This window comes from Homarus americanus, unplaced genomic scaffold (assembly GCF_018991925.1).
Source record: "Homarus americanus isolate GMGI-L3 unplaced genomic scaffold, GMGI_Hamer_2.0 scaffold50924, whole genome shotgun sequence".
Lineage (NCBI taxonomy): Eukaryota > Metazoa > Arthropoda > Malacostraca > Decapoda > Nephropidae > Homarus > Homarus americanus.
The window spans coordinates 4,119,161-4,146,943 of record NW_024718094.1 but is presented as its reverse complement, the minus strand read 5'-3'; the positions used below and the strand labels follow the sequence as shown (position 1 = coordinate 4,146,943).

Here is a 27,783-nt window from a genome sequence, read left to right as displayed (position 1 = left end):
TCGTAGTTGCTGACAGTCAAGTGTTCTCCACCCATTTACAGTAATTAAAACATTACAAAGGAAGTCTGGATGTTGGTTTGCTTCATGTTTGACTGATAAAGCAATACTTTACTGAACTGTACTTCTTTTCACTAAGAAATGTGGGGGAAGAACAAGATGCCTCAGCAAATGCAGTACAGTACCTGTAATAGGAAAATAAAACTTGTACCTTAAGGGAACGAAAAGGACAATATCAAAATTAAATGTAAAGAATTCAATGAATGTTAATGTTTGAAGGATTACTTGGATTTTGAGAATTTATTGCAGATCACCAAGTGTTACAGTGAGAGTCATAAAAAAAACAACAATCAGTGATAAAAGAAGGAGTGAGTGAAAAGAAAAGATCATATAATAATTTAAACATTAGTACAGGTAGTGCAGTCAAAGTCAATTACTCTCTCACTTCCTTTCATTTGACTCAAAGAAATTCTAACTGTTTCTTTTTTTTTATGAAGCCTTTAACTTTAAAAATCAGAGGTTGCAGTAACTCAAATGTTTATGGATACTTTTGACACATTCATGATCATTATTATTATTTTTCTCATATACGTATATAGATTTGGCTCATAATTTTAATTGCATAGTAGCAAATAATATATTGTTTTAAATTGTGAATAGTATTATGCTTGGGGTTTGAGGGAGCTCCCAAGTAGATTTTGACTCAAAAGGCAAGGAAAACTTTCACTCAGAGGTTCAGGTAGAATTAACAGAGAACTTTACTTCTGGTAAATATTTCTGCCACCTATGTACTGTACCTGGGATTAGCTAATTCTTCTTTGCTTGGTGATACAGTACTGTACAGTGTATATTACAACTGAGCAAAGTTTTGATGTACTGTAGTTGGTGGCAGGCTTAGTGCACATCATAGCAGAATAACACCCACCAATCCTGCCTGTAAATGGTACACTGTACAATACAGTACTGTAATAAAGGAACATAACACTTCAAAAAGTGTAAATGTCTACTTTTTAGCAATAAGCACAATTGTCCTTATTAACAATTATCTTATCATGGGTAGTGTAGGATAGGTCAGCCACTGTGACCTGAATGGCGCATAATACTATACAGTATATGAAAAGTTAAATATTTTGCAGTTATCAGCATAAGTCATAGCATCTTACTTTTGCTGTGATTACATAATACAAAAAGCAAAAACTCAGATTGGTATTGATTCAGTACTCTGAAACTTAAGTGTAATAATAGAACCATAGTAGTGTTGTAGTTATACATATTGTTTACAGTACAACAATCTATTTATGACATTTGTAGAGAGAGACCCATGTAATTTTATCTCATGTTTGCAGGTTGTACAGTACTATGTCTTAGACCAGTGGTGCTCAACCATTTTTGCAAGAGGGCCAAACTTAATGTCTAGCAGTACTTGGGGGGGGGGGGGCACACAACTGTATGAATGGTGTGAGGTCCTGATAAATTATTATAGGAAAATTTATAGGTATTAGGATCTAACAATAAAGGTTTAATATTACAAAACATCAATGTTAAAAGATAAAGATATTTAAACCAAAATGGTATCTTGGATGTGATTATGGCACACATTGTGTCATCATCTTGATTTATTGGAAGGGAAAGAAATTGGTTGAGGGCAGGGCCAGATTTGGCCCACGGGCCACTGGTTGGGCATCCCTGTCTTAGACACTTGAATTGATCTACTCTACATTTCAGAGAGCCATAATATTTGCAGAGTCCAGTAATGTGATGTTGTAGTTAGTGGACTCGTAATATAACCTGGGTTAGGCATGTTCCATGATTGTTTGGTCTTTGCACAAACTGAGGATCTCCTGCACTCATAATATGAAGACCTGGTCAGTATTATCCACTGCCTGATGCTAGTAAACCCCTTCAAGTCTTAAGGGGGAGAACCTTCCATGCATTGTGAAATGAAATAAATACTGTACTGTAGATGTTGTTATGTGCTTTGCTATTAGATATTTATACTGTACTTTGTTGTAGAGAAATGTGTGATACTGTACTACCAGTAATTATTTCCTGAATTTTCTTTTAAGTAATAAAATGTACAGTACTTTTGTTTTCTCCCTGTATCTTGATGCAGGACAAAATTTGTCAACTTTCATTAAGTTTTAGGTTGTAATTTACTACACTACCATAGTGAAAGTGTAAAACTACAAATTTTAACATGAAAGAGCCTTAGCTGAGTAGCAAAAGCACATTATTGAGTGCCATTAGGTGAGTATATCATTAAAATGTAACCTGCCAAGGATTGTGTATTAGTATATATAATATTGCTTTTGTTTTAAAAGTCTAACAAGTATTCATGTGTATTTTGTATGTTTTGATGATAAAATAGAATTTAATCTAGTCTATAAAAGGCAATTTTTATGTATAAATGGAATTTATACAATGCTTAATATAAATCTGTTATAAAATGTACATAATGGGATGTTTTCTTATATTATTAAAACCTTATTCAAAAATATCGATTAAATTGCAAAAAAGAATCTACTAAACTGCACGTAACAATTAATGGTCATCTTGGTATAGTAAATACTTTGCTCTCATATTTTATTCAGACAACTGATTTAGTATTATGATTTGCAAAGTGTTTTGATATATTTCTTATTGCCTTGTTTCCCTGCACTAGATCTAGCCATACACACACAGCTCAATGGCATTCTTTAGGGCTGATTTAGCAAATTTTTCTCAGAAAATAAAATTGAGAGAAGGAAGCTAGGGGTATGCCAAGGATTACATGGAGAGAGGGTGTAAGAAATGACCTCAGAGATAAGAACCTGACAAGAGGGGCTGCAAGAGACTATGCAATATGGAGAGTTGTCATCAGGGAATCACAGCTAACCCACATAGGCATGGAAAATGACTGTAAAATAGTAATGATGATGATAGAAAAATATTTGAGTCCTATTTCACTGCTGGTGAGGTACGTAGAAGCTTCAGCTGGTCAGCAAACTTACCGTTAAGTTCTTCAACTTTTGTATGTTGTGTGATACTGATCCAGTTCCAGGTAACGCATGGAATGAAAATCACTGGTGATGTTCTTAAGAAGAGTACAGCAAAGTTGAATATGACATTGGTCAAGTTTCTCCTGCAAGCTGGGTGTACCTGGAGTGGAACTAGGTAAGAGAACCTGAGTACAGTATATATTGTAGGTACCTGTACCATGGTGGTCTCCTGTACTTGGAGGAATATTTTTTTAAATATTTGATATGTAAGTGATTTATGTTTCATGTTATGGAGTCAAAACTATTAGGCTTGGAACTAGTCTTCAGGTACATAATACATGTACAGTAGAGTATTTTAGTGTGAAAACATGCTTCATGACTTTGTTTACATAGCATTGTATTTTATAGGGCTTCATCAAATTTGGTTCAATTCCAATTGATCGTGCTGTTAATTTAAATGCTTGTCATGGTATAATGTCAGCACAGGTAAGTTTCATATCCCAGTTTTAGTATTTGACACTTCGGGACCTCAACTACCCTGAGAGATTGGAGCGCCTGAACTTGCCTAGCTTATACTACAGACGCGCAAGGGGCGACCTAATTGATGTGTATAAGCATCTCAAGGGGCACTACTCAGTCGAGTGTCCTTACTTAGAGCTGGCGGACGCTCGCCCCACAAGGGGTCACAGCTCAAGATTGAAGAAGCCACAAGTCCAGAAAACTGTGAGGGCAAACTTTTTCGGAGTGAGAGTTGTGAACTCTTGGAACAATCTGCCAGAAAGTGTTGTGACGGCACCGAGTGTAGGTTCATTCAAGACAAGACTTGACCAACACTGGAGCAGGTTCAGGTACATTCAGGAGCCAGTGCATGCCCAGTACTTGCCAACAGTGCGTAGCAGAGAGCCAGTATATGACTAGTAATTGCCAACAGTGCGTGACAGAGACGTGATTGATCGCCCAAGCGGCTAACGAGCTGATCAGTGGTGAAGAGGATAAAAGTAAAAAGTTAATGAGGTTAGTTTTAAAATTGTTTTACAATTAACAGTGTGTTGTTAATAACTCTTGTTGAAAGATTGTTGCATTATGCTTATCAGAGTTAATTTGTAGAATCTTTTTGTATTATAAATTCTTTTTCTTAGTTGAGAGGCTGAGGCAAAATTTTCATCAACAATAAAATAATTGTTAACAATCATCATACCAAAAATATTAGTGTATTGAATGAGACAGTTGGCAGTCACACAACCTAGGGTAATTATTTAGCCCAAAGAAAAAGTTTTTATCTTTATGAAGTGGGTCATGGACCTTGTATGCCACAAACTCTCTCTGCACATAACAATCACACACAGAGTTTGTTAAAATAGTGTTGTCACTGCACAACTCAGACCAAAGAGTAGAGTTTCTTTGCCTCAGACCTTATTGACACTTGGTGAAGTACTAACCAGGAATAACATGCAGTATTATACAGGCTGACTATGATTTACAAACGACATGTTTTACCTTCATGATCATTCTGTATTTACTGAGGTGACCCCAGGGTTCAGTGAGGTCACTGAATGTCAGGGGAGTAAGTACCCCAGTAGACAAAACATACATCTTTGCAGATTTAATAAACATTCCTTGTATACTTCTTTATAACTATAACAGAATTCCCGAAGGTTAGGTTAAGTTAGGTTAGAAAAGTGTTCATAAACAAAAAAAAATACAATTATTTAAAAAATTCTTGTTATTTCTCGTGGGGGACTTTTGTCCTAGGGGGCTTTTGTCCTCGGGGGCTTTTGTCCTAAGGGGCTTTTGTCCTAGGGGGCTTTTGTCCTCGGGGGCATTTGCCTTTGGGGGCTTTTGTCCTAGGGGGCTTTTGTCCTAAGGGGTCCTTCTTTGTCCTAAGGGGCTTTTGTCCTTTTTGTCCCAAGGGGCTTTTGTCCTAAGGGCTTTGTCCTCTTTGTCCTAGGGGACTTTTGTCCTCGGGGGCTTTTGTCCTAAGGGGCTCTTGTCCTAGGGGGCTTTTGTCCTCGGGGGCTTTTGTCCTAGGGGGCTTTTGTCCTAAGGGGCTTTTGTCCTAGGGGTCTTTTGTACTACACTCATATTGACAGTGCAGGTATAGACATAAGATAAAGTAAAAGTGGCAGGTAATACTCGTACAAGACAATGCAGTTATACATATAATGATAAACTGTTTCAGATATGTTTTCATTGGATAATATATTGGTATATAAAAAGGCACTATATGGTGTAAAATTATATTAATGGAGGTATAAGTAGAGTATAGTTATGTAAGTCCGTAGAGAAGAGTGAAGGAGTGAGTGTAGCGGTCGTCAGGCAGGCGGCGCTAGTAGTGTACTGGTGTGAGGATTAATACTCGTGTTGTCTTCCTCCATATGTTACTCATTCAGTGAAATTTCATGCTGAATAACAAATCTTCAACATGGGAAAGAAAAAGGGAAATAAAGCTGAGACGTAAGTTGGTTAGCAGGTGTGAGGGTAAGATAGAGGTGACAGGGACGAGCACGCCAGACCGGTCTGTTAAAACTTCTTCAAGCACAACAGACGTGACAAAACCTTCAGGGGGGAACACTTTCTCGTTTCACTACCCACCACATATGTACATGTAGCTTAAATCATACAATAGGTCTTCCATAATACAAAGTACTGGTACCTGGTAGAAGATTGGTTTATGAGTAGGTCAGCTGTTTCGAAGATAAGAATAATAATGACAATGCAATGAATAAACATTCCCATAAACCTTTTTCATGTTTTTGATAATTTTATATTCAACTAAAGCTGTGAAATTTGTAAATAAATTTGACTTAAATAATTGATGGGTGTAAATTTGGTGTGATTGTTTGTCATAAATGTTTGAGGTCTTGTGACATCTGGAACTGTAGAAAGCTATGTACTTCAGTACTATATATATAATACAGTTTGGGTAAAGATTCCCACTATGGCATCAAATGAATCTTAGCTACAGTTTCTTCTGAGCTTCAATAATCTTAGCCACCAAATACAGTAGTACTTATAACTGGAGCTGCGATTCACAGGTTTTATTAATGCTCATAAGCTCCCTGTATCAAAGATAATGGTCCACTCTGGTACATTAAACAAAATCTATTACCAAAACATTGCAAGGAAGATGTATTTATATTAATTCAGTAAAATTGGTTAACAATTTATTCTTAGTTATATACATAAACAATGGGTATTATTTTAGTTTTGGTCATCTGGGGAATCGGTTAGGTTAGGATATCTAAATACAGGGATGACCGAAACTAAAGTTTTACTAAACAATGCACACATACAAACTGGTAAAAAATAGGCTAAATTTAAACAAGAAAGCCACTAAAACTAATGTAATAACCTAACCCAAACCCATCCCAAGTGCAGTACTAGTGTTAAGGTGTTGAATCTTAAGGTGAAATAAGTGGGAAGGGCTAATCTACACGTGATTCCTATTTCTTTTTGGAGAAACAGGTACAAGATAATTATAAAGACACAGGATACAGGTATGGCAGTCATATGCAAAATGTCGTTGTCTGTTGGTATGGCAGCATAATGCAATGCGCATGTGTGGTGGGCTGACTATACGATGGTAGTTACTAAGATGGCCTTTCTGACTAACCTAACCATTAACAATATAGTCCATCAATATGTTTTTCGTAGCTATATCCAGTGTGATTTTTGGCATACTGCTGCCATACCTGTATCCAGTACGAATTATAAAAGTCTCGGGTGGTTTTTTCAGTCACATATCTTTACTGTACTTATTACCACTACAGTTATTTGTCCGGGGTTCATTGGTGGAGGGTGATGATACCATTCCAATATTTCTTTCAGATGATATTTGTCAATTTTTTCTGGTTCCTATTGAGTTTGGCCATTAGTCTGCCATATTCTGAAAATTGATAATTTAACTAACTGTAGAATAATGAATAGGCAGTTTTGATAACCAGTGGTCGTGTCTTCATCATTACCTAGCACCAGGTATTCACGGTTACTCTGTAATGTCGACATCATGAAGGTCTTACTTGAGTTGTCCAGGCACCAGTTGTTGCTCTTGCCAATGACATTGTTTAATTCTGAACCACATGGTTTATATAGAATTTTGGTGTTAATAAATCAATCATTTAATTTTTTTAACTATTTATAGCAAACTCATTTATTATTGTTATTATTATAATTTTTATTATTATTATGGAGTGCAGTACCGTATTCAGTGTTTGCCACCCTGCTGTTTTAACCTACAGTATTATTCACCCTCCGTGCTTTACTGTTATCCCCCGTTTAGCAATAATCTCGTTTAACATTAAGTTTTACAGGAACGCAACCCCATTGTTATATGAGGGACACCTGTACAGTACTTTGGGTTTGTTGCTGTAGCTAATACTTTTTTATTTAACAGGAATGGAGAAGTTGAGGATATAGCAGATGATATTGAGAACTCTACACCAAAGGAAATTTCCAAGAAAGGGAAGAAAGGAAAGAAGAAAAATGACGAATGGGAAGATGGCATTACCAAAGAATTGGATGATATGACCCTGGAGGAGTCAGGAGGGAAGAAAGAGGAAACTCCTGAGCCACATGTTGAGGAGAAGAAGAAAAAAGAGAAGGTAGAGATGTAAGCCTTTGGTTACCCTATGACCAGCTGGTACACAGTACAAAATGTTAGTTAGTATTAGACTTCATAACCAAGGAGATGAAAACAAATATATTTGTGGTCTGTGTAAATCCTTGTAATATTTTATTATATTATATACTTTGAAGACCAAGATTGGGCAATATTTACTCAAGAATCTTGCCCAGAAAATAGTATACTGTAGTGGAGGTTTAACCCCTAGGCCCTGGGTGACGTTCCTGAACATATGACTAGTGTGCCCCGGGTGACGTTCAAGAATGTCCGCCTATTTTTATTTTTTAATTATTTTGGGGGAAATTTTTTTTTTTTTCGATTTATCCCTGCATGGGGGAGGGGAGGGGGGGGCACTGCCAGCAACACCCTAACCCAGCACTTAAGGGTTAAGATTGGGGGCTGCTTATTTTGAGTAAAAATAATTGTTCCTTTATTTCACGTGAAGATTAAACAGCTCAAGAGTATTTGAGGCCCCCCGCATTGTAAGGGTAACTCAGACCACCAGGGCAAAACCCATTTTTTGTTGGAAAGCACTATTTTTGGCCTAGCTCTATACGATGGTAGTGGATTAGATCTCATTACTAGACTGTAAATAAGGCTGAAAGCCCTATGAAAATAGGGTGTAACATTGATTTGTGGCAGACGGGTGCTCTTGTCCCGTCAGTGAGTGAGTGAGAGGAGTGGGTGGCTAATCACAGCGGCCGGCCCGCAGCCTCCTCCCCCGTCTCGGCCAATGACAGCGTGTGTATGCTATCTACGTCACGCCCCTTCCAGCCAATGAGCACGGAATCCCTCCCTCTCTCTCCCTCAGTTCTCTTTTGTTCTGGCGGGATCTATACTCTGATATCAATTAAAGTAAAAAATGCCATAAGTGGGTGGGAGTTTTGTTGCTTCGAATCAACATTGCAACAACCCACTACATTACTTCATGATGCACTACCTACTATCTGCAAGTACAGTCTTTTAGCTTCAAAATACATAAAAAATGAATGCTGTATCTCGAAAAACAAAAAATGTTATGCTTGTTAGAAGTTGGAAAAACTTTAAACGCGGTTTTCTCGGTTTCAAATTTTGGCTCAAGTAACCCTTACAATGCAGGGGGCCTCAATTCTCCTGATGATTTAACACCTTAATGTTACCTGGGTATGTCAGTGTAAGGGTGTTTGATCATTAAATGAAATAAGCTGAAATGCATAATCTTCAGGTGTTCTTGCTGTTAAGTATACGTCACCACTTTGATGGTATGTGCAGTTGTAGACAAAGTTCCCTAAACACTTTGGCATTGTTAACTTCTGTATCCCTATGATTTTCATTGTATTATGGAACTTTCTTTTATGTTGTTAATCAGACATAAATTGCAATGAAAAAAGCATCCACCAGCTGTAAACCAGTCTTATATATGACCTGCAAGTAGATGCAAGGTATTGTACTAAGTGTTAAAGGAAGTTTGGTCCCAACTGTAGCTACGTTAAGCATGTCATATTGTATTTGTAAGCATGCCTTCATACTTAACAGATTCTAATGCAGGCACACACAGCTGTCACCATACATAAACTGTATGTGTGCATGCATATGTGCATGTGCACTGAATTTAGAACAAATGGTGACAGCTTTAAAGCATATCTGTATCGCCTTCAGGTGAAACAAAGTGGGGTTATCTTACCTTCAGGTGAAATATGCTGAGGTTATCTAATCTTCAGATGAAATAAGCTGGGGTTGTTTAATCTTCTGGTGAAATAAGCTGGGGCTATCTAATTTCTAGATGAAATAAGCTGGGGTTAACTAATCTTCAGGTGAAATAAGCTGGGCTTAACTAATCTTCAGGTGAAATAAGTTGGGATGTTTAAGCTTAACCCCTTTACTATGGGGATGCCACTTTTAATATTTTATTTGGCTAACATCAGACAATTTAATTCAGCTGAGAGGGGACCCTGTACACAAGTGGTTAAAGAGCTTTTATATCTTTTCATTTAAGTTGTGATTTTTATTAGAAATATTTATTTCAGAAATCTAAAAAACCTGTCAAAAGTGAGGATGATGAAGATTCAGAAGAAATCATAGTTAAGCCCAAGATGGGAGGAGGTTTTGCTGCTCTCATGGATGATAATGATGACTTAATGGATGATGAGGATGATGATGATGAACCTGTTGTTAAAGAATCGTCAAAGAACGAAAATAAAACAAAAAAGAAGAAAGATGAAAAGAAAAAGAAAGGGAAAAAGAAAGGAGGTGATGACGATGAGGATTTGGACAAGATTTTAGCAGAACTTGAATCTGAATATAGAGGTGAGAAGCCAAAAGAAGAACCAAACACAGAAGAAGTGAAGGTTGAAGAGACAATAGTCCAAGAACCTGAAGAAGAAACTGGAAAGAAGAAGAAAAAGAAAAAGAAAGATAAAAATGAGGAGGCCCCAGTAGAAGTTGAGGTTGTTGAGGTTCAAGATGAAGATGCACAAGAGAAGGTAAATATCCCTCTTACTTTTTTTATGTTAACCAGACATGTAATCTTCGTTGTCACACTGTTTATTTAATTTTGATATAATTGATGTTTTCTGGGTTAATTTTTTTGTTTTAGTTGGTTTATGGAGCGAAGCTGGGGTAGAAGTTTCTGTCAAGTCCATTACGGTTGTGGGGGTTGGTGGTGTGTTTTATGGTTGAGGTGTTGAAGTGTGTTGCTGTTCCACCTTTGAATTGAGAAAAATTAGGTTTATGGGGATTTTTTTTCCCCCTTCTTTCTTTCTTTCTTTCTTTCTGTCAAGACTGGACTGATGCAAGTTGGATTTTTGGTTGATGGTGTGAGTTTTTTTGTGGTTGTTTGGTAGTATGATATGTTGATAGGCAGGTGGCTGGATATTATTAGAATCATTAATATTGTTCCTTATTTTCTGTTCTTCGTACTTAAGTGTCATTTTTCTAAAACTTATTGGCCAATGAACCCAAAAAGTGAGTCAGGATAAGTTGAAATATTTATGAATGGTTAAAAATTTTAATGTTTCAACAGGGGGATGAAGAAAAGAAAGATGAAGGAAAGTCTAAGAAGAAAAAGAAGAAAACTAAAGATGCACCAGAGACAACAGCAATGGTATGTGTTATATTATTTTCTGGTTATATAGTTTAATTTTTTTTCTTCACATTAAGCCCTTGATGAATAACTTGTAGGTCATTGATTTCTTAACTTAATTGTTTTTCTCTTGTCAACTTGGTAGACCGAATCATCAGAAGCCAAAGTTGATACAACAGCACCTGGAGAGGAGGGAGAAGCTGATGCAGAGGGTAAGTTGCTTTGGACCACTTAAAAAAAAACACACACACACCGCGCTAGTTTTACATGAAGATTAATCACCCCGACAATAACCTAAAGTAACCTAACCATCCAAATAGCATTAGGGTAATTAATTGTCAGGTGAAATAAGCTGGGGGACTAATCTTCTGGTGATGCATTACTTTTTCAGTTTTGACTAATGCTAAGTCTTGCAGATATTTATATATCCGTCTACTCATAGCCTACAGCAGTGTGGGGTCATGAGTCTTAAAGATTTGCACCATGATTATTTTTCATAGCTAAATATATAAGAATGCAATTAATTGGTTAACCTCAGGTAAAGCACAAATGTAATAGCCAAAAATAGCATCAGAATTACATTGAGACTACAGTACTTTAATTGTTGTTTAGGATAACTGTAGTGGTATGTTGTTGTTTCTAAGTTGTATTTTTATGGAGAAGGCTGGTTGGTTATGTAGTTATGAGGATGGTGGTATTACTGGGTTCATACAGGTACTAAGAATTGAATACCTTTCATGTTGAGATGGTTCTTAGACTGGTATCAAAGAAATTATGGGTATAAAGAGTAAACAACATACGGGCGTGGGTTTAGATCCTGGGAGGGAATACATCCCCCTCTACAGTCAAGTTGGAATGTTTCCTATATACTGTAATCATTCCCCCTACAATTAATGTAATTCTTATTAAAACCATTACAATTCCCTCCCCCTATGTGTACGTCACGGCATACAGACAGCAGCCACGCACACCTGAGTCAGCTTGGTGACAGCCTGGATGGATGGTGGAGGTGTGTCTGAACCAGGGGCAGGTTGAAAGAGAATCCGAGTCTTACGTACATTCACGCATCTGCGTTGGTGTTCAGGATCTCCTGTAGATTGTGTTCAGTGTGAGCAACAAGGGTGAGGTCGTCTGCATACTGAAGTTCAGTAATGGAAGCTGTCGACACCATTGTTTTTGCTTGGAGTCGTCTTATGTTGAAAAGACCCTTCATCCGGTTTTCAATGTCCACCCTGCCGGCTAAATTGGCACTGGCACGAGTAAGGAAGGCGGCCAAGAAAATGGAAGAGAGTTGGTGCCAGTACACCCCCCTTGTTTAACCCCCGTTTGGATGGGGAAGAACTCAGACTGGGTGCCATTGTGCAGAACACTACTGTTCATGCCATCGTGGAGTTGCCTCACAATGGCGATGAATTTTGGTGGACAGCCAAAGCAGCTGAGGGTCTACCAGAGGGCTTCCCTGTTGACCGAGTTGAAGGCCTTGGTTAGGTCGATGAAAGGCATGTACAGGTCACAACGCTGTTCTCTGCACTTTTCCTGTATCTGGCGGGCAGCAAAGATCATGTCAGTGGTGCCACGTGATGGTCTTAAGCCACATTGAGATTCTGGGAGGAAATTTTCCACCTCAGGAAAAAGTCTGTTTAGGAGGACTCGGGCGATAATTTTGCCAGCTACGGATAGCAGCGAGATCCCGTGGTAGTTGTCTCACTCTGACTGGGTCTCCCTTGTTCTTATAAATATTGACGATGGAGGCGTCTTTAAGAGCGTGGAGGATTTCCTTCTTTTCCCATATATTTTCCAGGAGAGAGTGGAGACGGCTGGTAAGCAGGTGTCCTCCTGCTTTATACACCTCGGCTGGGATTCCATCAGGCCCTGAGGCTTTGTTATTTTTCATCTGTTTGATGGCAGCAGCTACCTCATCGAAGGATGGAGGATAGCTGAGGTGGGTCAGCTCTGGATGCTGAGGGACCTGCTGGATAGTCAGGACATCCACATAGGTGTTTCGGTTGAGCAGTGACTGGTAGTGCTCTTTCCAGCACTGAAAGAGGCCTTCATCATCTTTAATTATGGAGTTACCATCAGATGAGCGGAGCAGGGTCTGCGCCACGAGTGATTGGCCCATAAAATATTTTAGTGGAATTGAAAAATTCGCGCATCTTGTGCTGATCTGCAAATTTTTGTGTTTCACATACTTTTATCTTAAACCAGTCATTCTTTAGATTGCGATGTTCCCTCTGGGCCACCACTTTCTTCTTGCGGAAGTTATCAGCTTTGGTCTGAGACTGAGGGTTGTTCTGCCAGCCAGTTAAAGCAGCACGTTTATCATCGATGAGTATATTAATTGCCTGGTCATTCTCATCAAACCAGTCCCGGTGTATTCTTTCGATCTGGCTGAGGGTCTCTCTGCAGGTTTTTGTCATGACTGTCGAGAATATCCCATTCGGCACTGGGATTTAGGTTGTTCGTTGTCGGGTTGTTTATCAGCCCATGTTCGAGCTGGGCTCTGAAAGCATGTGCTACCGCTGGATCCTCCAGACGTTTTGTGTTAAAACCTCTTCTGGAGGCTTGCTGCCTTCGCTGTTTTGGGGCAATGTGAAGTGAGAGTTTGGATCTGACGAGCCGATGATGAGTGTCGCAGTGGCACGGGTGATGAGGACATCTCAGATATCTCTTTCTCTGACAATGATGGAGTCAATGAGATGCCAGTGTTTTGATCGTGGGTGTTGCCAAAAACCCTTGAACTTGTTGGCCTGCCTAAACAAGGTATTGGTGATAGGTTGTGTGCAGCACACTTGTTGAGGAGGTGTAGGCCATTGGGATTACACTTGCCTAGTCCCATTCTCCCTATGGTTCCCTGCCAAATGTAAGCATCTCTGCCAATTCTGGCATTGAAGTCACCAAGGGGCACAACCTTGTCTTCTCTGGGGATAGAGGTTAGCGCTCTGTCGAGGTCAGTGTAAAGGGCCTCCTTGATGTTATCCTCTGCATCCAGTGTGACTCGGAGCTTCATCAGGTGCTCGTTGATCCCGATAGACATTTCATTTAGCCTATGTAGGATGCGTTGACGGATGGCAAAGCCAACTCCATAAATGCGGTTTCTCTCCGCAGCAGGCTTACTTTTCCAGAAGAAGGTATAGCCAGACCCCCGTTCTGTGAGTTGACCCTCATCTGGGAGCCGGGACTCACTAATGGCTGCTATGTCGATGTTATACTTAGCCAGCTCTTTTGCCACAAGGGCATTTCTTCTTTGAGGATGCTCATTTTTGCCATTATTCAGAAGGGTCCTGACATTCAATGCAGTGACCATAAGAGGTTGTATAGTTTGCTTTTGTTTGGATCTGTGATTTTTATTGTGTTTTCGACCGCATAAGGATGACCTTACTGGGTGCGGTTGTCCAGTCAGGTTGTTTTTTTAGGCAGACTATGTTTAGGTTACCCTTTCTAGCCCCCTCCCCATGTGGGGTGAGTAGTGATTTCTCGAAAGGGCTGCTTAGTTGCACTGCTGCCTAGATCCCAGTGCATAAATGACCATTTTATCTTATCTGTGCTGCACATGTGCAGAGTTGTGACTAGAGACTCCTGGCAGTCATCACTGCCTGTCCCTGTCGCCACTCGTCCGTCGCCATAGGACTTTTAGGGGTATAGGGGTTTTGATGATGATGAGGTATGATGAGCTGGATGATGGCTGCGCGTGAATTGATTTATGTGGTGAGGCAGGAATGCAGGCTGCAATCACACATCTTGGCTCTCCTTTTTCCTGATCCAGTGGTGCAAGTGTTGGAACGACTGGGGAGAGGGAGAGTTGCAGTGGACTGCCGATAGCCCATTTTGTTGGGTTTCACCTTTGCAGCCTGTCCATTAGGTATTGCCTTCGTCTGCCGGTGTAATCGTTGGTAGAAGCCAGGACGTGTCCACATGCCAGTGGGCCTATATGCCATCCCTCTGGGTCCCACTGCTACTCCGAGATCCCCTGCTGGTCAAGCCTGGGCCCACGAAGCACCCAGTTACCGTGTGTTGCCACGAGGAGGCACAGCAGGAGTCTTGATGGTGAGGAGACTGTGTACTGGCAGGGGAAGACTTAGGCAAGTTGCTTCCCTGTTCGCTACGAGGGCTAGCCAGCGGCGGTAGCTGAAAGAAAAAGGAGCAAGCAGTGTTTGCACCATAACACTCACATAATGCTACCACATTAGACACATTTCACCACCCTGTGTGAGAAAACACACACCCAAAATTATGTGTTGCACAATAACTATAATACTGTATAGGTCACAGCTGGCATAGTTTTTTTTTTTTTTTTTTTGTGGTGGTGGGTGGGTGAGCACATTCTCTGAACAATTGTGTGTGCTTTTAACAGTAAAAAAAAAATGAAGATTACGAGTTGAACACCTCAGTTTCACCTGCTCCGATTGCTACCGAGTGATGAGTTGGCTACACATTTACATGCTATCTCCACTGATATTATTCTTTGATATCCCTTGTTTAGTGATAATTTTGCTTAACGTCAGGTGTTTTCAGGAACGCATCCCCATTGTTAACCCTTAGGCCCCGGGTGGCGTTCCAGAACGTCCGACTAGCGCGCCCTGGGTGACGTTCCAGAACGCCGCCTATTTTCCTGCCTTTTTTTTTCTTAATTATGTTTGGAAATGTTGATTTTTTTCTCGATTTAACCATGCGTGGGGGGTACTGCCAGCAGCACCCTAACCCGGGGCTTAATTGTTAAATGAGTGATAGCTATATGTGCGAATCAGTTTCTTGTAAAGATGACTTATACAAGGGCAACTTTTATTTGGATATAATGTTGCTGTGGCAAACAAACTAGTTGTGGTTTGGTTAAACTGTCTTTGCTATAATGAATGGGAGTAAATGATGTGATGAACTAAATTTGTGTCTTTGCTGAATAACAACAAATGAAGAAATATTAGCATTACAATACTGTACCATGATTATATTGGTTGCTTATGTGCATAAACTTATGAAATGTAATTTACATTCAGGTGAGAATACTAAGAAGAAAAAGAAGAAGAAGAAAGGAGAAAAGGATGAGGAAGATGATCCAAAGGCTAAGAAGGGCAAACCAAATAAAAAGATGCTGGCAGCAATGAAGGAAGTACTGGCCAAACAGAAAGAGCAGGAAGAAAAACTGAAGGCTGAGGAGGAAGAAAAAATAAGACTGGAAGAAGAGAGGGTAAGGTTACTAAATGTTTAGTTATCACCTTTAAGCCTGTGAGCATGAAGTGTAGAAGAGGTGATGTTATGCTCCTGGTTTTGTTGTTAAAGTGTTAGTCTTGCATCTAGCATTTTTAATGGTATATTTCAGGAGCCCTATACCCTTCTAATTTTATAATTGAACTGTAGTATTATTACCGGTATGCACAACATGTAAACTACTGTACTGTTATCATAATTCGCTGGTTATCCTATATTGTGCAGAAATGATTTACTCTATAACTGTGTTACTGTTACACCGGTCTTAGATTTAGTTATGACACAAATGTTAACTGTTTGTTGTTATGAGGCTTGGAAGAAATTTGGGTTATTTGTGAGGAAAGTAATTTTGATATGATTCCAGATCAAAATTAATTTTGGTATTGTGTTAAACAACACTTATAAATTTTTGGGTACTTTCAGATCCGTAAGATAGAAGAGGAAAAGAGACTTGAGCAAGAGAGAAAAGAGAGAAAGAAGCAGAAGGAAAAGGAACGAAAAGAACGTCTCAAGGCTGAGGGGAAATTGTTGACGGCAAAGCAAAAGCAGGATTTACGCAGAGCACAGGAAATGTTGGAGTATTTAAAGGTAAGAAAACAAATTTTTCAGTAGTTTCATTGTTGGTGGAACTACACTGTTTTTTGAGTATCACATAGCTATGATAGTTATGAGGATTTTTCTCCACATCAGACTTTTGCTTTGTTTTTCATATTTTGCATAAATTTTACATCAGATTTAACCACTTGTACAGGTATCCCTTGCTATTCAGAAATTCACTTATACGAATTTCCTAAATTACTGCCTCTTTTTCTTGTTATGATAGCTTTCCCCGCTTATATGAATTTGGGTTTTGGCAAAAATTAAAATTGCTCGCCCCCAGGAGTCAGCTGGGGCTGCCACATCCCCCCTAGCCCCCTCCCTACCAGGCTGAGATAGGAGTTATGGATATTTTTCAACTTGAAATTTCAGGTAGATAAATTGAACTTTCTTCATATTTCATTCAGTTACATGCACACACAATACTACATACATAATGTTAAAAAAAAGTAAAAGAAATAACTATCATAAGGTCAAAAACGTAAAGGAAATAAACATTTCTTTGTGTGTGAGAGCGAGAGGGAAGCATCCCTAGCTGGGCTGGGTTGTTATGGTAAGGCTTGAGGGCGACAACTTGTGACACAGCCAGCGTCTATGCAAATGGCGGATGTGTCAAACTGATTTAACTATTTCTTAATGGATTTTCTTCTAGATGGTACTTTTTTTCTGTTTTTAACATGTTAGGTAGTAAATTACAGTACAGCAGTTGTGTACAGGGCCCCCCCCCCCCCCAAATTAGCGGATTTTTATTTTGCGGTCCTCTATTATTCGCGGATGACACTCTGGATGTACCCAAGAATGTCTGTGGGAAGTTTTAAAGTTGCCACCATTTTCGCACCTGGGACAGGGAGCCATTCGTTCTAGAGACAGTAATTTCCTTTACCTGTATTGTAATTGTGTGTGTGTGTGTGTAGACACACACACATTTACAGTAAAGCCTCCGATAACAACGGTTCGACCAACAACTTTTCATATTTAAGACCCTAGTAAATTTAGGATCCAATTAAATTTACGTCCTTATTTCATTCGTATTTATGACCAAAATAAAATAAAATTACATTTTCATATAAATAATTACTAAATCCCGATATGTATTATAAAAAATATATTACTGTAAAAAAATTAAGAGCGCCTTTCGCAAAGGTGCCTGGCTAATGAGTGGTAAACAACAGTCGGAGCTTGGCTAGCCTTTTGTTTTCACTCGTCTGGAACAGGAGGATAAAAACTGTCTCAGGTTTCTTACAGCTTTTTTGCATCCCGATTCAACATTAGCAAGAGAGCAAGTAATGATAGTGTTGTTTCAAAAGCTAATAGAAAGTGTTTAAGCTTAGTCGAGAAACTAGATGTGTTAAAATGTTATGAAAAAGGTGAGAGGTCTGTGGATATTATATGGAGCAAGCAATTTAAATAAATGCAAATGACCTCTACATAAAGATGTATAATGAGAAAAGAAAGCAGCTGTGCAAGGTTCTTTCGACAGCTTTATTATTCGAAGGCCTAAACCATGAACTTCAGCTACACCATCAAATTCAGCATCATAAGCAGCTTCAACATCAACTTCAGGTTCAGTAACAGTTTCAGTAACAGCTTTATGGAAAGCGTCAGCTTCAGCCAGAGTTAGACCTGATGACTTCGTCATCTGAATAAAATCCATCCTCGACACCGGCTCCTACTACCACCTGAGATCCCTCGCCCGAGAATTGTTGTTCGACACCACAACCGCATTCAGCCCATACGAGCACGAACTGATCGCTATAAGAACAGCCCAGTCCCAACCATTGTAAATATTATCAATAACTTGTAATCAACCAGTGTATTCACTCCCAGTCAATCTTACTTTTTGTACTGTCACTATGTTGAAATGCCCTGTAGTTTGAGCTTTTCCCCATCTAGTTATTATATATCTTATCTGTATCACTTATGTTACTTGTATATTATTTGTAAATCGAAACCCATTCCCCAATTATGTAACTGTATATTTTCAGCCTTCTGGCTGCTATGCTCTTTCAATAAACCGTTAATTATTATTATTATTATTACACAAACACACACACACACACACACACACACACACACACACACACACACACATATATATATTTACAATACATGTTAAAGAAATAATTGTCCAAAGAGGAAACACATAAAGGGAATATACATTTCTTTGTACACAAATAAAAAAATCCCCCCCGTCAGCAAATGGTATTCACAGATTTGGCGATTAGAAGCCATTTTGAGAACCTAACCCCCACATTAGCTAGGTTGTTTTTTTGTTGTTCATGAACTTATTTCATGTTTTTAGGGTATGATTTTGGGGGTTTTCTTGTCATTTGGGGAACCGAAGCCTATTTTCCCCATGTGTTCTTTTATTCGCTATACAAAAATTCACTTAATGGATGATTTTTCAGAAACCTTACCCATTCAAATAGCGAGGTATACCTGTATAGGACATTTCTGGCAGCACAAGAGTTTACCATATTAAAATTGTCCCGTAGTTGAGTAAGATTGTTCACTTTAATTTTGCACTGATATTTAAAAGAAAACTAGTTTTGAAGATTATGTATTGATTCTTGCAGGCCCAGGGAGCTAGCCTGCCGGAGGTTGGGGAAAAGAGACCACGCGCAGGTACCAGAGTACGACCCAAGAAAGCAAAGAAGGATGAAAAACAAGAACAACAGGGTAAGCTTAAACAGTTGAGCAAGAAAATAAATTCTCTCAGAAACTGAAGTGCAATATTCAACACCATTTATGTTAGCATCAGCTCTTAGGTTTTTTAATTTAGCTCTGGGGTCTTTGATAAATGATCCACAGTATCCACTCACAGTACTCCTGTGATGGGTTCTGTATCTGTTAATGTTATGTCATGAAGAAGTTCAACTTGTCCATAGGATTCTTTTCCACCGCGCTATAGGAGAGTATACAGAAATAGCTAACATCCATATACAGTATACAGTGATCCCTCGGTTAACGAACGCCTCGGTTAACGAAATTTCGGTTAACGAACTGCCTTTCATAATCTTCAATTCGGTTAACGAATTTCTTACGAACCGACCTCAACATGTTTTCGCTTGCACTGGCCGGGCAACCAGCTTTAGTATCAGTCCGCCAATACATTAATCGGTTCTAGGGCTTAAATTCCTTACTATTTTAGTAAATATCAAGAAGTTTATACTATTCAATAATTTTAAAAGTTTAATATTCAATTTTTTAGTCATTTTAACAATTATTGAACATAATTGAAGGTAAAGTGACAAGTTTAATGCGCGGCATCCAGCCTCTTAACACAGCAAACAGGCGTTAGTCTCTCTCTGTTTTCACTGGAGGTAACATCTTGCTTGAGACTCTCTTGAACTAAATGCTTTTTTTCTGTGTTTCCAAGCAAATTATTGGTCATTTTGAAATATATTTTACATATTGACAATATATACTGCAGTGCAGTGTTGATTTAAAGAAAATAATCTTGAAATACACCAAGAGAACTAAAATTTTAGAGGTGAAATGGTGCCATGGGGTGACTTCTCTTCCACCCCAATGCCTTCTCTTCTTCCTTCTCCTCCACCCCCATTCTAATTCCCATCATCATCATCATCATCATCATCCAGGAGCCTTCTACATACACACCTCAAAGTAAGTGAACTTTTCTACCATTTTTGTTGAATTTAGGCAATTTTTGGTGAGCTGGAACCAATTACCCAAAAACCCATTGAAACAATGGTTTCGGTTAACGAACTTTTCGGTTAACGAACAACTTGCTGGAACGGATTGAGTTCGTTAACCGAGGGACCACTGTATATGTATCTGCAGGGACGCAGGTAATCTTTGATTACCTCAGGGAGTAGTGACCCTAACTTGTCAGGAGTGTGCTTGGAAGACCTACATATGTCCAGTTTTCAGTCTGTAACAGTGGCTTGGCAATAAGATGGGCATCCAGCCATAAAACTTTCTTCAAATTTGCTTGATGGCAACTGGGCTACCATGTCAGGTACAGTTGGTTAGTCCATACAAGCAAAGAAAATGGCTCTAAAACAGTAAATATGATGTATGTATGCATGGTGAGGGGGGAATTTTTGTGAAAATGTTGTATGGATATAACCCAACAAGGTCTCAGATGAGTATGAAGATTAATATTTCTTATTATTTATTATTATTCTTGCCCATACTTCTGGTCTCGTGGACTTTGCCGAGTCTCAGAACTTTGTCTCTCTTAATTTCCCCCCCTTTTTTTTCCTCTCTCTCTCTCCTTAATGCTCTTCTGAATTTGCCTGTATGACTACAGTACTGTACTGTATATGCATCTTTTGCTCATCTTTGGCTGATAAGGATAATCTTTGCATGATATGGATAGCTATAGTATGAAAAAACAAAATTCCATTTCAAAAGTGGTGTTTGCTTATTTGTGGCCTTAGTTATTTGGGTCTTCCCACATTTTCAACAGACACAATTCCAATAAAACAATCTAGTTCTTATTGCAGCCAAGAAATATTATTAATTTAAGGATGCCTGTATAGCTACCCAGGAAGAGCTTCAGGTTATACAAGAAAGGAAAGGTATGTAGGGAAATAATTCCTCTTACCACGAGAAGCAAAGAATATTGATGAAAAGGAGGAAGTTCGTGTATGGTATTTCAACTGTGTATTGATGAGGAACGTGGGAGAACTAAGTAGATCATCTAAGTAGAAATGGGTTAGGGCTGATGATCCCAGTAGTGTGTTAATATTAGATGTGAAGGTAATGATAGGGTAAGGAAAGGAAGATACTGAAAGACAGACATATTGTGTGTAAATCAAAATTTCCTCAGAGCCAGGAGAACAACAGCAACAACCAGAGCCTGAGAAAATAGCTGTAGAAGAAGCCACAAAGGAAGGTGATGTAGTGGACTCCTGGGATAAGATGGAGGAGGAAGAGGATGTAAAGGATGCCTGGGATGAGAGCGAAGAAGAGGAAGATGACGAAGGTAAGATTTTAAGAGGAGGATATTTGTTGTTGTTTTTTTATTGCTTTTTCTGGCAACTACAGGTTGACAACCCTTTATCCGAAAACCGAAAAGCTCTGAAAACCGAAAGGTTTTTTTTTTTTTTTTTTTTTTTTTTTAACAGGGATTAGCCCACCCGGGCATAGATCACTGACCCACATCGGGGCCTGGGGGGGCGAAAATGTAATAGTAATTATAATTATAATAATAATAATTATTCATAGTAAATAAAAATTTTAATAATAATACCGGTACACCAAAATAAAATAATATGATAACATTAATAATAATAATAATAATAATAATAATAATAATACCCGGTAATAACAAAGAAATACAAGAATGAAAAAAAGATCAAAAGTGAGAAACACGACCTAGACCTATGAATTATTATTATTATTATTATTATTATAATTTTTATTATATTTTCGCCCCCCAGGCCCTGATGTGGGTCAGTGATCTATGCCCGGGTGAGGTAATACAAAAAAAAAAAAAAATTCTGAAAACCGAAAAATTCCTAAATCCGAAATTCCTCTGGCCCCAAGGATTTCGGATAAGGGATTGTCAACCTGTATAATAAAATTATCCAAATGTTCTGAATTTAAAGTCATAATGTAGGTAATCCTAAACATTCTCCTGAAGGGTCTGAGGCTAAAAAGTTATAATTATGGCGACAGATGGGCCAGTTACCCCTTGTTCTTCTGCACTCCATCATTAATTATATACTTCCTTTAAGTTATTCGTATGGAAATCTTTTGTACCAATTTTAGGATGCCCCCAAAAAATGGTCATAATTCTATCCCGTTATCTTTATTAATATACACTCTGGACCAGTAACTAAATATTTTATATAAAGAATTTTTTTTCTATATACAGAAGATTTATAAAAGAGAAAATGTCAGTCACTTCAAAAGTATAAATGAGTCACGAAAATGCTTTCTATGACAAGTTATTGGTTTTTAATTTGAAAGATCACCAAATTGAGGTTAAACTTCAATTAGTTCTCCATTGGAAACCAGAGGTCAGAGTGACCTCCTATTCAAGGTACAGTACAAGTATTTCTCCAACATACTTTTATATTTCCTAATTTAAGCATAATTAGAGATGATCACTATTTTGAGTTTGTGAGATTGTCAATGGAATCACCTTATTGGTAAAGTTCTGAACTTCAGCATCATCATTCTGTTGGCATAATTTTCTTAAAAGACTTACTTGAACCATACACATCTATTGTTCCCTTGTCTCCCTTTGCCGTATTGTCTCACCAGGATCACAAGATAATCATTCAGGTACTTTGTCATACTGTACTCTCCATTCAGTCATTAAACAGTTTTCCAAATATTTTTTGCCACAGATCATTTTAGAAGATGGCTTCTTTGAGCCTTGAAAATGAGGTAAACTTGTTTTCAATATTTTTTTTTCTTTATCATTTATGCATTATGTTGCTTGTACAGGTATACTTTTCACTGGGCTTTTATATAATATTAACAATAGAAGAAACTTTAAACACTAAACACTTATCTTTACAGATACTTCAGAAGCCACTAAAGCTTCAGTAGACACAGATACAAAGAAAAATGTAAAAGATGATGAAGAGGATGATGACGAGGATGATGATGAAAGTGATGAGGTAATTTTTCAAAGATCTTATGATAATAAATTTAATTTAATCATTGTAAAGATTATGTTTCAGGTAGATGGTTCTAGCAGTGCCAACCCCTCACTCAGCACAACATTTTGAACCTGTGCTGGTAGAATGACTTGAATATGCCTGCTGAAGGCTGGAGGCTTAGGGACCCAAGGAAGCCATAACCTAGTATGACTAGGCCTAACCAAAGATTAGTCTTCTCCATCACAACAACTACTGCCTAACAGGGATGTGAATAAGCGATAAGTGCTTGAAGGCTGGGAGGTAATGAGCCATGATTATCACAGTGCAAGCAGGTAACATATAAAGTAGGGTGCAGGACTACTTCACAACTCTTAGTGTTAGGCCTGCTAGGCTTCCTTGTGCACATTAGGGTTTTATAAAGTTAAATTGTGCAGTTACAGGAGATGTATTTAATGGCAAGAGTTTGTTTACCATCTGTTTTGCAAGTTTTGATGTTTGGGAATAACCTAAAAGTGGGGATAGTTTCTGGGTTGTTTGATTTAAATCACGGTTTGGTTTTTGAGCATTTTTATATGGTAAATGTAAAAGGAATGAAGTAAAAAAATTCAAGAATATCAGCATGAACAAATTCACAAGGCGCAAATATGAAATACGGGCATATAGAACTTTGGTCTTTTTTTTACCTTACATTTAGTGATTAATTTTTTTTTTTTTTTACGAAAAGTTTTGTAAGGGCTAATTTACATTCTGTTTCCTGGTGCTAGTGGTAATAATTTACAATGTCCATAAAGGTGAATTTCTGTAACCAGAATTCTCATAATGCCAGGTCCATTGTACGTATAACCAAGTGTGGCATACGAATAAAAAAAATTTGATGGTAAGAACTGCGATACGTATAAGTGGATGGATGAATAATGAGGACTCCCTGTACAGAATGTCAAAGACTGTTGCCTCTGATCTAGCCAGTGTTCCATGGATTCAGCAGATAGCAGACTCGATTTTAACTCGCATATTTAATTGTGTTTAGGATATAGTGTACATAATTTTAATAAAAAAAAAAATATTTTTCAGGAATCTGAAAGTGATGATTCTGAAGAGGAACATCAGACAGAAGCAGAGAAGAGAAAACAAAGAGCTTTGTTAAGGATAGCCAAGAGGAAAGAGGCAAATGAGAAGAATTTACAAGAAGACAATCTTAGAGCACCAGTGGTTTGTAAATTAGCATTTATTTATAAAACATCCCTAATGGGAGGTATGTCAAATTTTACCTAAGTATAGATGTGTGTGTGTGTGTGCATGCAGCATGCTTTATGGTGTATTAAGAGGAAATAGGTGCCAAAGGCTGAAAAAATATGATGAACAGAAATGGCATAAATTACATATTGTGATATAGGGAGTCGGTCATATAACAAAAGGTTTCATTACAAAAAGAGGAGGAAACATGGGGAGAACGTTCTAATTATCTGGGCCTGATAGTTTTCACAATGGTTGGAAAAGGGCTTGTCTTGTAGCCCCGATGTAGCTGTGGGGTCAAACAGCTGTGCAACAGCTCTATCTCAGACTGATAACTAGAGACATGATAATGATCAGAGGGAGCTAGAGGGCCAGTTTACTGAGTGCCCCTTGGATCCTATGTCTCTCTTCACAGCAGATAAGGGTGTGGAGGGAGTCACATAGTGTTAGTGGGACTTTTCACATTATGTTGTTAAACCTCGCTGTGCTGTCAGGAATTTCCCGCTAAGTTGTCACTTTTTTCATTTATCATATTATTGCATATGAGTAATTGCTCAAAGATATCAAAGTTTTTCTGGTTCATTTTCATAGTTTGCAACTTTTGCTGCAAGGTGAGTGGCCAATTTAAATACAGTACATGTTTTTGTTCTATTCTCCTTAAGTTCTGAACTCTAGCATTTTGTACATACTTCAGACCATTGAATAGAGTGCGAACAATAGGATGAGCACAAAGAAACATTGACCTTAAAGAATTGTAAAATTCCTCTGCTGCAGAATTGCAAACTATGAAAATGAAGCAGACAGACTTTGATATCTTAGAAATAATTGCATATATGCAATAGTATATGAAAAACAACAAACGCTATAAAGAGAGGTCCATCCAGCGCACTGAATTCACATGCCGCAGGACTGGAACTGGTGATATCCATGATTTATTTACATTCAAACATAAAATCATGCTAATTGAATTTGTTAGGTTGAGTTGACAGGGGGCTGAATTGATGGGTTGAGTTGACAGGGGTTGAGTTGATAGAGGGCTAATTTGACAAGGATTGAGATGACCAGAAGTTGCTTTGGCAAGGGTTGGGTTCACAAGTCTTGTGTTGATCAGAGGTTGAATTGACTGACCACTGTGAGAAGGAGCTATTGGCCCCCCCAGACCCTCATCTGTACCAATAAACACTGTTTCCATTCTTTTTTTATTGATTTTTTTATCAATTATGGATTGATCATCAATCCTTGCACTGGTTTCATGACGGGAGTTTACTGTGGGGGAAGGGTCTACAAAAAGACCTGAGTAGCTATAGAGAGAGTTGAGAGTTATATTCTGTTGTGTTTGAACTATGCCTTCAGTGCAAAATTTGACTCACTTTGGAGTTGTAATTAAGTTCCTCTATTTAATTGATAAAATAGTGATACTTTGTTGATAAAAAAAGTAATTCAAGGACATTAAATTTACTGTATTGTAATATTTCAGGTGTGTGTCCTTGGCCATGTTGATCATGGGAAGACAAAGATCCTGGATAAGTTGCGTAGAACTAACGTTCAAGAAGGTGAGGTTGGCGGCATCACCCAACAGATTGGAGCAACGAATGTCCCTGCACATGGTGTTCAGAGACAGACACATATGGTTAAAGGTGTAAGTACTAAAATTAATTTTTACTGTTTGTTTAAGTCTGTCCAATGGACTTACGTGATATAGATTGATATACATTTCAGGCTGTTAGTGTTGAGTCGGCTGCCTTCCATGTGAGATGCTCAAAACCTGGGGCTGCAGATTTGTGATATTAAAGAATAAAGTCACTTAGATGTTTTCTGACTTTAGAAATAGATGGTTGTTAAGAAAATTAAAAAAATTCAGTCGCTGAATGGAAGGAGAGAGAGGATATACTGTACAGGCTGTACTGAAAAAAATCTGAATATTAGTTAACCGAACCTTTAGACATCTGAAATACTTTTTTTTTTTTATAGCTTTGTATTATATTTTCTATATATCTAATTCACATTAGAGTATTGAAATTATGCTTCAACAAATTTTATACTTTCATAACATGTAACAATGGCAATATGCGTAGCTGTCTCACAGCTGATTGGCGACGCATGTTATGGGGAATTGGTGATATAGTAAAATCCCAGTTATCCAGTATCTGGGCAACCGGTAGATTCAACTAATCAGCACTAAAATTAAATAATAAAAATAAAAACTCCTCCAAAATTAGCTAGTATCGTAAATTTGATTACCAGTACTGCTCACAACATAATATTATTTTATGTGCAAAAAATAGCCCCTTCCACACTCAAATCATCCTCTGGGTGACGTGACCTACTTCAGCCAAGCAGTCAACCAGCTAACTGTTGTGTATGCCATGACTTCACATTGGAAGGGAGCACGGCCACACAGCTATAGCCCACAGCCTCCACACCCATGCCCTACATTTTTCTTCTAATTTCAATACAAGTAACAATTTATGAGGCTGGCAAATTGCCACATAGTTATAGCTAAGGCCGTGGATATAACCGCCTCCACACATGTTTACTTCTCAGGCAATACACACCCCTGTAATGTATTTTCTTTATTTTTAAGCCAATTTTGAGTATTGTAATGGTTTTTCTTCACTACAAGTAACAATAAACACGGCATTCTGAGTGGCAAGTTGGCAACGTAGTTATAGACCACTGCCTCTACACATGTTTACTTCCCACCCATGCTCTTAATTTTTCTTATTTTATTGTTTAATATTTAATATTTATATTTTCTTTATTTTAAGCCACATTGTTTATATAGAGTGAAATAAGCGTTAAAGAAGTTAGTTTTCTGACACGAATTTACAAGGTTAGCCCGTAGCATTGTGCATTGTAGGATTTATTAGGGAATCCTAAGATTGAGTTTCAACTAACCGGAAAACTCTTTATCCGGCATCTCTCAATCCTCGCAGGTGCCGGATAACTGGGATTGTACTGTAGTTGCATTATGATGTGGGTTTATATTCAGGATATTAAATAAAGTTTGTTGTTGTGAGCCACCGAGTTATGATAGTGTAGTACACTCAGCTGATAGCAGGTGTAATAAAGCAAAGCTGTCTTCAATGAGTGTGCAATTATGGTACTGTACAGTACACCCGAATAATTTGCAGAATTTTATTTCGCGGTCCTCTATTATTCGTGGATGACACCCTGGATGTACCCAAGAATGTCTGCGGGTAGTTTTAAAGTTGCGGGCATTTTTGCGGCCTGTACATGTAGCCGTTCGTTCTAGAGACAGTTATTTCCTTTACCTGGGGGTGTGTGTCATACAGCAAATAAATAATAATGGGAAAATCCTCTCACAAATAATCAGAACAAGTATATACAATACAGGTAAAATAAATAATTGTCCTAGGGGGCAAACACATAAAGGGAATATCTATTTCTTTGTACACAAGTAAAAATGTACCCCCTCTCCTGGTCAGCAAATGTTATTGGCGGATTGTGCGATTCGCAGCCATTTTTAGAACCTAACCCCTGCAA

General features: G+C 38.2%; 1 protein-coding gene across 3 annotated transcripts in view; it reads left to right on the top strand.

Moving 5' to 3' along the window:
- Positions 1–5,269: 5,269 nt before the first annotated feature.
- The window catches only part of LOC121859133 (eukaryotic translation initiation factor 5B-like), a 44,831-nt gene continuing 22,317 nt past the window's right edge, over positions 5,270–27,783 (top strand). For all 3 annotated transcript variants that reach the window (XM_042355853.1, XM_042355851.1, XM_042355850.1), the window contains exons 1-12: positions 5,270–5,429; positions 7,369–7,576; positions 9,603–10,058; positions 10,598–10,678; positions 10,803–10,869; positions 15,652–15,842; positions 16,286–16,450; positions 19,036–19,138; positions 21,258–21,413; positions 22,961–23,061; positions 24,115–24,252; positions 25,754–25,915. In XM_042355853.1, coding sequence (XP_042211787.1) covers positions 5,398–5,429; positions 7,369–7,576; positions 9,603–10,058; positions 10,598–10,678; positions 10,803–10,869; positions 15,652–15,842; positions 16,286–16,450; positions 19,036–19,138; positions 21,258–21,413; positions 22,961–23,061; positions 24,115–24,252; positions 25,754–25,915 — 1,860 coding nt within the window. In that variant the 5' untranslated portion in view covers positions 5,270–5,397. The remainder of the gene's footprint in view (positions 5,430–7,368; positions 7,577–9,602; positions 10,059–10,597; positions 10,679–10,802; positions 10,870–15,651; positions 15,843–16,285; positions 16,451–19,035; positions 19,139–21,257; positions 21,414–22,960; positions 23,062–24,114; positions 24,253–25,753; positions 25,916–27,783) is intronic.